Source organism: Fukomys damarensis, unplaced genomic scaffold (genome assembly GCF_012274545.1).
Source record: "Fukomys damarensis isolate Sample0158 unplaced genomic scaffold, DMR_v1.0_HiC HiC_scaffold_11, whole genome shotgun sequence".
In the NCBI taxonomy this organism is placed as follows: domain Eukaryota; kingdom Metazoa; phylum Chordata; class Mammalia; order Rodentia; family Bathyergidae; genus Fukomys; species Fukomys damarensis.
In genome coordinates, this window is record NW_022900923.1 from 53,672 (window position 1) to 64,137 (window position 10,466).

Sequence of the window (10,466 nt, forward strand, 5' to 3'; positions counted from 1 at the left end):
GGGCCTGGATGATGTCCTTCACACCCTGCTAAATCTGGGCGGGTGGGCTTTTCCTTTAGAGCTATGCAGTGGACTTCTACTTGGTTTCTTTCTTGCTTTTAGTTGTTAATCTTGGTGTTTTCGATCATAAGAAGAAGATTCTGGGATTATGGCCGCATTGCCCTGGTATCGGAAGCAGACAGGTAAAAGAATACTCCAGACTGTGAGTAGGTGAGACCCTTGCAAGCATGTCCCCTCTCGAGTGTGTGTTTAACCCCGGGGCATCTGGGGCACTCTGGTGAAAGGTCAGGCACAGCTCTGCTGCTGGTGTGCAGCTCTGTCGCCGAGGGCATGTGACGGCTGTGTCTGCTTTGGAAAGTAGAGACACTGCGATAATCCCTCCCTCAGAGAGTGCTGGAGTCTACGGAGGTTGTGCGTGTAGAACCGCAGCTGCTTTTTTGTATGCCTCTAATGGCGGAGGGACTGCCTGCCTTCTCCAGGGCCTGGCAGGGTGAGTCCCAGGGACAAAGGAGGCACTCAGTGTGCATGGATCAGAGTGGGATGCTGCTCCCATGCGGTCACTCCCTCTTTTTCCCCACACCACTGGCATGCTGGTGGCCAGTTGGAAAGAAAGTCAGTCCCCTGCAATGTGTGGTAGGTGTGGGGTGGATTTTTTTTTCTTTTTTTTAAAGATATAGCTGTGATCTACACTGACCTTAAACTCCTGGGCTCAAGCCATCCTCCTGCCTCAGCCTCCAGAGTAGCTGGAACTATAGATATGTGCCACCACACCTAGCCTTGTAAGGGTGGCTTTATTGTTTTGGTTTTTTGCTTTTGCTTTTGCTTTTGTGGCTTGTTACTTGTGAACCAGGTTTCACACTTGCTGAGAAGAGCAGGAGAGGGCAGGCTGCAGACCCAGCTCGGCACCTGTGGAGCGGCCTCATGTTTTTCCACCCCGAGACTCACTCGCCTTCAAGAACAGATGCCCACCTTCCTGATTCCCCTGAGAAGATCTCTCTGGGGCTCAAGGCTTCAAGGCCTGTGTGCAGGCCCTTTGGATTCCCTTCAGAAAATCATGGCCAACCTTTAAAATCCATTTCTGGGCTGGAAGCGCAGATCCATGGTAGAGCCTCGCCTACCATATGGGAGACCGTGGGTTCCATAGCCAGCCCTGCAAACTTAATAAACAAATCGTTCAATCCCCAGTTTCCATCCAGAGCTGGCAGGGTTGCTAATGGAGGTGTCTCCCTCTACCTTCCTGAACCTTGAGGGGAGGTAGCCAGGGTGGCCGGGGAGGAGTGAGCAGCAGTCTAGAGTTAATAGGTTTCCAGAGCCAACAGAGGGAAAGACCTCAGGCCCCTCCTGCAGCTGGGAGACTCCAGCCTGCTGAGTGAATGCAGCCCAGAGCACCAGGACCCTGTGGAGTTTTGCTCAATGCACCTGTGCTGGCATCCGCACAGTGCATGTCAAGAAAACCAAACTCAACCTGAAACCCAGTCAACCCTGCTCTGCCTAGGAAACCAGGTTCTTTGATTCTGTATCTTAAATGAACCTCCAAAGCTGGGATTGATGCTGTGTGCCTTGTAGTTCCAGCTTCTCAGTAAGCTGAGGCAAGAGGATCCCTTGAGGCCAACCTGAGCAATACAGTAAGAGATGCTGCCAAAAACAAACAAACAACAACAACAACAACAACAACAAAAACTGTATAAAGAGAAGAGAAATTGTTCTGGGATGCCCAAAAAAAACAAACAACAACAACAACAAAAACTGTATAAAGAGAAGAGAAATTGTTCTGGGATGCCCAAGACCAGATCATACTTTCCCACTTGAGATCAGGCCTCATGGCTTCAGTTCTGCCTTAGAGCAAAGGGCAGGCTCACACATGTGGCTGAGGATACTCCAGGCTGAGTGCTGCGATTTGGACAGGGGTGATAGGAGCCAGTGAAGGAAGCAAGTGGAGCGTTGGACCACGGAGCTGTGTGGCCTGGGGTCCCCTCTGTGGGCCTGGATGATGTCCTTCACACCCTGCTAAATCTGGGCGGGTGGGCTTTTCCTTTAGAGCTATGCAGTGGACTTCTACTTGGTTTCTTTCTTGCTTTTAGTTGTTAATCTTGGTGTTTTCGATCATAAGAAGAAGATTCTGGGATTATGGCCGCATTGCCCTGGTATCGGAAGCAGACAGGTAAAAGAATACTCCAGACTGTGAGTGAGTATGTCAGAGTGTCGAAGTGTGTCACTGAGTGGCCAAGCAGGGCCCATGTGCAAGGGTGGCTTTTCCAAGTATACCTGCCCACCCTGAAACCTGGGATGACCTCCTCCTCGGTGACATGACTACTCCGAGGACAGAGTGCCCTGAGCACTGTCTTGGGCTTCGCGCAGTGGGGAAAACAGCTCCCAGGGCCTTGATCACCCACTGAGAAGCATGGGCAGCCCCCACCTTCATGGTGTTGACCTTGAGTCCCTGGTTGGGCAGAGGCCTCTGCTCTGGCATTTGCAGATCCCTGGGGCCATGACTTTGGACGAGGGGGCACCTGTTGGGGACCTCTGATGCTTTCTGCCACCATCGGCCAAGCAAGGTGCACTCTGCAATGGGAAAAAGTTTATGGGGCCCTGGAGGACCTGTGACCTTGGTCAGGCTCCAGGCTCATCTGCCTTTGGAGTGGCTGTGCACCGTTGTGTAAATGTGTCAAAAGTTACAATTCCTCTTGTTTTGTGCTGTTCGAAGTAGGATGGTGGAGCCAGAGGTAGGAGAAAAGCAGAAATTCACATAGTATAGACACCTCCGATTCACAGGGTACTTTTATGAAAGTGTTCAGAGGAAAGGATCAGATTAAAATGTCTCCCTTTAAGGTGCCACGGCACGTCAGCTCTCAAATGAGGGGCCTGCCGTCTCTCTATCTCTGAGGTGGGGTTCATCTTATTATGAGTGGTGGTCCTGTGGTAATTAACAGCATTGTTTGCTTCTTAGTGGTTCACAAAATAACTATGCACCTGACAACCAGTGGTAACTTATGCTTGATAAAATGCAGTGTTTTGTAAAAAGTGGACCTACTCCATTCACAGGGCCTAGAAATGTCCTGTAATGTTAAACCTTGCACGTAAATAATAAACCAAATAACACAATATCTTACATATTTACAAAGCTTATGCTTTGCTCTTTAGCTTTTTATTTGTTTATGTGTGTGTGTGTATGTGTGTGTGTGTGTGATACCTAATATATATGTTCATCACAGGGAATTGGTACATATACAAAAGTTGTCATTATCCTTTTTTTACTTCCCCCTCCTTCCCTTCTGTATTCATTCATCCCCATGTCCCTTTCCAATCTCCACAAGCTCTACCTCCTTCTTTCCTATCATGTGTCTTGTATTTTGCTCTTTAAATTACTTATACTTTGGATTTCTCATTTATTTTTGTCCCAGCCAGTGAGAGCCGATAAATTTGGTCCTGAATTCTAAGATTAGGCAGCAAAATACTGGACTAATTTTTCAACTTCTTTTTTTATTTTTTTACAACCATCTGTCACTTTGTTTTGTTTTGTGTCTCCAATAAATCCAGATTACAGAGATTGTCATCAACTTCCTCCTCGGGGAAGCAAGACTTGGAAAGTGAACTGGTTGGTACCCAAGGGACAGTGGAGTTGTGGCCGGGCTAGGGACAGGTAGGGGTTGGTGGTTTGGGTTGGCTGTATTCCGGGCCCTGTGGCTGTCGGGTGACCAGAGCTGGACAGTGCTGCCCTCCACATCAACAAAGCCATCTGAACTTGACAAGCACCCAGGACAGAAGCAGCCAGATGACCCTGCATTCAGAGACTTTAATGACTCACAGGCAGAGAGGGCTGGGGAACTCCAGCCTGCTCCATGTTTGTGCCTCATACTTATGGTTTTGCATTGTCCTGTCTGCTCGTCCCAGCTTATCTAGCCCTCTCCCTGGCACCAGGTACCCAGTAGGTGCTTAGTCATTGTTGAATTCAAATTCAAATATTTGAGATGAACAAATATTTTTCTTTCCCAACAGGGTAACAGGCCAGCCTTAGAGACTAGAAAGTTTAAAAGACATGAAGGTCAATAAAACTTGCACCCACGCTTTTCCTCTCTAAGCCCACTTCAAGGCACTTTCCGGTTGATTAAGCTTGTTTCTTCTCCTTGTCCCACGTCCTATCTGGTCTTTTAGCAACAATAGAACAGAAGCCCACATCCCTTTCTGTAGAGCACCCTGGACTTCACCAACTCTTGATCCTTTCATGATTGGAAGGCTCAGGTTGTCAGAATGTGGGGGTTCAGTGAAAGGTCCAGGCTTGGGGTGCACCTTACCAAGGCCCCGGGGCAACAGGCTGTGATATCTGGAACAACTGGCAGCTTTTGGTCATAGAATGGAAATGCTGTGTTTGTCTAACAGGAGGCTAATTGTTACTTAATTTCAAAGCCATCGCCTCCCAAACCCCAACTACTGGATGCTAATCCCCCTCTGTTTGCAGGGATGCTGCCCCTGGCTGATGGCCATCTTCCGTCTACAGTGAGTACCTGGGGCAGTGCCTGGGGGTGGGTGGCTTCAGTTGGGCTGCCTTGTCCAGGCACTTGGCCGTTGGGGAGGACAGAGCCAAGATGCCTGCTCCTCAGGCAGCACTTGGAGACCGAGAATAAAGGAGACTGTTGAGGGCACAGAAGGAGGGTGGCTGATTCAGGTGAGAAGATGCTATTCATTGCATAGCTTTGTCCTGGAGAGAAGTAGCCGGCAAGGACTCATTCCCAAGCATATTTCTGAGCATCTTCAGAGCCACAAACAACGTTGGGTGCCTGATGCTCACTCCTTGAGCCTGCTAGACAATGAGGGAGGTGGGCAGTGTCCCCGCTGTGAGCAGAGGTGGAAGGAAGGGCTGCCCTCATGTCCCAGCCCTTCCACAGCCGTGCTGCTGGCCTCAGCAAGCCGCTCATGCAAAGGTGGAGCACAGCCCCTTCCTCTCTAGTGAGGGAGTCTGGCTGTGTGAGACTGGAAAGTCCATGTCCCAGTGGACACAGCACTTCCTAGGGAGGGAATGTGGAGCAGGCCACCTCCCACTTCTGGGCCATGGCAAGGACCGGGAAGGAGGCAGGAGCAGTCAGGTACAATGACGTTGGAGTGATCAGAGCACAGGCTCACCTGCAGGGAAGGTGGAAGGTGGCCAGAGGCCTAGGCACACCCGAGCTGCATTCCAAAGGTGATTCCCTGCTGCCATCTTGCCACTGAAGCAGGAAGGGCTGTGGGATACCCATCTCCCCTCACCCATATGTGTGAGGTGGGCACAGATGTCCCCAGTGGTATAAGGTGGCAGGTAGCCATTCCTGTGCCTCTGGTGTGGTACAGGGACCAAGGGCATGGGCAGTCTTTCTGGACTTTTGTATGCACATATGTTAAAAAAAATCAATAAAGTAGGGATGACAGCACACCGTCTCCTAGGGTTGCTGCGAGTGTTAGATAACACAGTCCCTCCTCTTATGACAATTCCTTCTATGTATCTTGGCCAGCGATGACCAGATCCTGGAGAGGTGTGGAGAGGATGCCATCCACTACCTGTCCTTCCAGAGGCACCTCATCTTCCTGCTGGTGGCAGTCAGTGCCTTGTCCCTGTGCATTATCCTGCCCGTGAACCTCTCGGGAGACCTGCTAGGTAATGACCCACCCTCACATCTGTCTGGGTTGGAAGGGGCAGTGGCAGGGTAGGGAGCTGAGACAGGCACTCACTGTGGTAAAGCATACCCCCGCAGTCAAGCCCCATTCCGGATGGGAGGTGGTTTTGGGATGACTGAGAAGGATCCTGTCTGAGTAAAGGTCTGGAGGAGAATCAGCCCCAAACCCAGGCCTAGAACTGGGGCCCCTAATACCAATTTCTGCTTCTGTCTAAATAGGATTTTTAAACGTAGAGGTTGATAGGATAAAGGGGCTTCAGAAAGTGTTTTACACTTTCCTACCTTCACCCAATTCAGGAGGCCACAGTTTCTGGACTGGGAAGATGTCTGTGACGCTCAGTCAATATCAGTGTGGAAGTGTATCTCCCCAGCTTCCAAATGCCACCATGGAAACATTTGTATGCCTACTGATTCCATAGCTTGGTCTTGGTAACAGCTTAGGATATTTCTAGTTCTCTCAAAGCATCTAAAAGAGAGAAAAGTCTCCAAGGGAGAAGAGTGTGAACTCTGCCTCAGCGTGGCAGGTTGAGAAGTTGTCAGGGAGCACCTTGGAGCCCAGTAGAGGCCCTGACTGGTGCACCTCTGAAAAGACTGCGGGCACAGTGCTGCACCTCCCCAGGGCTCCCTCAGCAGAGGCAGGTGTGCTCTGTCCCCATCATGGCCCTGTGTGCTTCTCCACAGACAAAGACCCCTACAGTTTTGGAAGGACAACCATAGCAAACCTGGAGACCCAGTGAGTGTGGGCCCCGGGAGTGGGCTTCAGATGGGCAAGTCCATGAGGAGGCAGATGCACAGACGAGGGTGGACAGGCCGGTGTCTGTGGGTGTTGCAAGGCTCTTAGGGAACAGGGAGGCCAGCAGGTCCCGGCCTCTCCCTGATATTCACTGGGTCTTTGGAGGCATCTGGGATAACGGAGCCATTGGTCCTGCCCGCGCTGTCCCCACAGCAATGACCTGCTCTGGCTGCATGCTGTCTTTGCTGTCATCTACCTCTCCCTCACTGTGGGCTTCATGCGGCACCACACCCAGTCCATCAAGTACACAGAGGAGACCCTGGTGAGTGGGGACAGGGCTTTGGGGCCACAAGCTCGGTGGGGCCTCAAGCCTGGTTTGCATATTGGGCCTCGCTTGGCATCATCTTTGCGTCTTAGTCTCCTGGTGGATTGTTCAAGTGTTGGACCTTTGCCCCCATTCTGCCAGCTCACTCTTTGATCTGTGGGCTTGGGCTGGATGGAGTGAGACCAAGGAGAGAAGTTTGGGCGGCGGGGGCTTGGGTCAGCTTGGAGGTGCAGTACTTGACCAATGTGTCCGGCCTTGGATCTGTGCCCCAGGACAGCAGAACAGAAGGAACACAGAGGCGGAGGGCAGCCCTTCTTTCTGCGTCATGGCTTCAGCCCAGGTCTCCTCTGCTCTGCTGTGTGGCCCATTTGAGTCGCTCTCCCTCTCTGGGTTTTCCCTCAGCTCCTGTCCTGCCAAGGATGCTCGTACAGTTGCTTTGGAGATGGGTCCTTTATAGCTGGCAAGGACTGTAAATACAGCAACATTCTGTAGGTCCCAGAGGCCATGGGGCGAGAAAGCCAGGCCATCGGATTCTTTTTTCTTTCGGAAGACTGAAATTGGAGGGAAACCTGGACCACTTGCGGTGGCTCACCTTAGTGAATTTTCCTCCTGGTGTGTTTCTCTGGCAGGTTAGACGGACTCTGTTTATCACTGGAATCCCAAAAAGTGCCAAGAAAGAAGCCTTAGAGAGCTACTTCCAGTAAGCAGGGCTGAAGGGCCTGGGAGAGGGTGTTCTTAGTCCAGATGCAGCCCTGTGTGTTCTGGGCAAGGAACCTGCCAGGTATTCCATCCTCTGCAAGCAGCAACAGTATTCCACCTGATAATTGTCCAGAGGACAGCCCTGGACAAATGCAAGTAATCATTTTGAAAGCACATGGGAAAGAAAGTGATTTACTCTGGGTCTAAGCATCTGCTCTGCATAGTTAGAGAGCTGTGAACTGAGCTTTTCTGCCAAGCAGTGATAGAATCTTGAGCAACAATGACTTTGGTTGTCTCTGGGTGACCAACCCACCCAACAACTGTCTGCACAGGACCAGTATCTGTTGCCATAGCTCCTTTCCAACAGCCTCCACAGTTTTCTGCTCTGATTACTGAAGGGGAAAGTGGAAGAGTCTGTGCAGCTTAGAACCAAGGCAGGGCCTGGGGCCTCTGGAAGCCTCAGGCCAAAGAAAGAAAAGGAGAACCAAGACCTGTCATGTAAGGGTACAAGATCCCAATAATGAATGTAACTGTACTGTATACCTAAAATGTACCTATAAACTCAATAAGAAAAAAAAAAAAAGAAAGAGGTGACACCCAGAGGTTCCTTGCCAGTGCTGAGATCTGATCGTTCCTGCATTCCTTTCAGCTCTGCAGTCACTTATTTGTAGCATGCTCAAGGACTTGACTACACATTAACTTTATACTATTTATAAATAAAGCACTTGCAATGCAAATTATTAGTATGACCAGAACTGTGAAATAAATACTTAATATTTATTGATTTACTTCTTCAGCAATGCCAATATATTTAAGACATATTCACTTTTATAAAAATACTAGGTAGTGCAATGGCTTTTGTCTCTTCCTTGAGACAATGCCTCAAGCACCTAGAAAGTAGCACGTGGGGACTGCCATGGTCCTGGAGTTCCCAGGTTTGTCTAGTATGGTGTGTGGTATGGGCATGCAAGGGGCCTGCTAGCATTGACCTTGGAACTGTGCTGTCTGAATTGGGCTTCTGGCTCTGACATGCACTACCTGTGTGACCTTGGGCCTTGGTATTGTCAGCCCTCTCAGATTGTGATGAAGGTTACATAAGGAAATGTATTGTAACAGTTCCTAGCCAATAGTCAGTACATAGCCTTTTGCTGATTGTCACTATGTGCACAGACATTTTCTGGGCTGAAGGTTTCTTGCTGTCACTAGACCCTCTAAAAGTCTGTAACCTTCAAGTAAGTACATACTAAATGTGAACAAACAATAAAGCTCTTCTTTTGAGTAGTTAGAGGGAATAAGGAGTATGATGCTGAGGGTAACACCCAGGACTGAGACCCTGTGAATACCACTAAGCTAGGCCCCAGACATGAGCAGTGGCATCTGATGGAAAGCTGACTGTGCATATGCTTGCGACTTTGAGGGAGTTCCCTTCATCCTACTAAAATGTGCCTACCTTGGGGCTAGAAAGGTAACTCAGTGGTAGAAGACTTGCTTAGCATGAGCAAGATCCTGGAATCGATCCAAAAGAGTCTCTGTATTAAACTTCACAATTCCCCTCCTGGGGAATGCGTAACAGAAAAGAGCCTCTGTTGGCACAAACCCAACAGTGCAGTCCCTGCATCCTCCCAGGGAGGCCAGTGGGGTCTTCCTCTTGGACAGCCTCGTCCCATGGCTGCCGCCCCCTCACCCTCCACAGGGACGCATACCCAACATGTGAGGTGGCTGACGTCCAGCTGTGCTATGATGTGGCCAAGCTGATCTACCTGTGCGGGGAGAGGTAAGAGACAGGGCCCTGCCTTCAGGTGCCCTCCCTCCTGGCCAGGCGGGACTCCTCCATGGGGAGGAAAAGGATTGCCCTATCCTCGCTCAGAGCGGATCCCTGTGCTCCCTTGGAGGCTGATAGCCAGTGTGGCACGGGGCATCCACAGATTATGATCTGCAGTCTGCTGGTCCACACCCTCTCCCACTACCACAGAAAGAAGACTGAGAAGAGCCTGGCCTACTACACGAGCCTGCAGGAGAGGACTGGCCAGCCAACCTTCATCAACTCCAAGCCTTGCGGCCAGTTCTGCTGCTGTGAAGTGTGGGGCTGTGAGCAGGTGAGCATCAAGGCCCAGTGCATACTCCCTGACCTATGGGTCCATGTCACTCACAGGCTTTGTCTCCTGGCAGGAGGACACCATCGCCTACTACACTCGCCTATACAACCAGCTGCTAGAGAGGATCACTGAGGAGGAGTGCCAGGTCCAGGACCAGCCCCTGGGAATGGCATTTGTCACCTTCCGAGAGAAGTCCATGGCCACCTAGTAAGTGCAGCCCACCCAGCTTCTCTCGGCCTACTTTGACGCCACGTAAATCACTGGCTATGTCAGGGAGTGGGGATAGTACTGCCCTCACTCTGCCAGGATCTCAGCATGTGGGTGACTCTAAGGGATAGGAATCACCTGGAGGGTCCCTGAGTGCTCTAAGAGCCTCCCTCTGAGGGGACAGTGGGTGATCCTGGCCCTACTGGGGGACACATGGGTATTCTAGGAGCACATGTCTGCTCCAAGGTCTCATTGTGGGCACCCACGGGTGCTGTAGGATCTCAGTTTAGAACTCACTGATGTTCCGGGGCCTTGCTATGAGAGCCCTGGATACTGCAGGACCTCATTATGGTGACTCATGACTGCTCTCCTGCCTCATGCGGGGATTCATGTCTTGCCATGCTTCAGTATGCTTTGTAGCCTCACTGTTGGAACACTTGCTTGGTACAGGTCCTTATTGTAGATGCTCCAGGGCATCACTCTGGGGGGCCCATGGTTGCTTCAGGGCCTCATTATGGGAAGCTCACCTATTTTCCAGGGCTTCATTGTGAAGGTCTCATGTTTACTTGAGGGCCTCCCAACAGCTGCCCACAAGTACTCCTGAGACTCACGGTGGGACCACAGAAACATGAATGCTCCAGGTTTTAATTATTGGAGACCGTGGGTATGCTAGGTCCTCGCTGAGGGACATATTGGTGTAACAAGACCCCACTGTGGGAGTCCACAGTACACATGAGCCTCCTGTGGGGCCCCATATGTGC

General features: G+C 50.8%; 2 protein-coding genes across 2 annotated transcripts in view; both read left to right on the forward strand.

Moving 5' to 3' along the window:
- The window catches only part of LOC104847549 (CSC1-like protein 1), a 54,332-nt gene that overhangs the window by 5,876 nt on the left and 37,990 nt on the right, over positions 1-10,466 (forward strand). The window lies entirely within an intron of this gene.
- The window catches only part of Tmem63a (transmembrane protein 63A), a 21,396-nt gene continuing 11,078 nt past the window's right edge, over positions 149-10,466 (forward strand). The window contains exons 1-12 of the mRNA XM_033762259.1: positions 149-182; positions 851-1,020; positions 2,082-2,161; positions 3,538-3,595; positions 4,457-4,494; positions 5,484-5,626; positions 6,327-6,378; positions 6,592-6,700; positions 7,333-7,403; positions 9,096-9,176; positions 9,375-9,498; positions 9,572-9,705. Of these exons, the coding sequence (XP_033618150.1) occupies positions 149-182; positions 851-1,020; positions 2,082-2,161; positions 3,538-3,595; positions 4,457-4,494; positions 5,484-5,626; positions 6,327-6,378; positions 6,592-6,700; positions 7,333-7,403; positions 9,096-9,176; positions 9,375-9,498; positions 9,572-9,705 (1,094 nt within the window). The remainder of the gene's footprint in view (positions 183-850; positions 1,021-2,081; positions 2,162-3,537; positions 3,596-4,456; positions 4,495-5,483; positions 5,627-6,326; positions 6,379-6,591; positions 6,701-7,332; positions 7,404-9,095; positions 9,177-9,374; positions 9,499-9,571; positions 9,706-10,466) is intronic.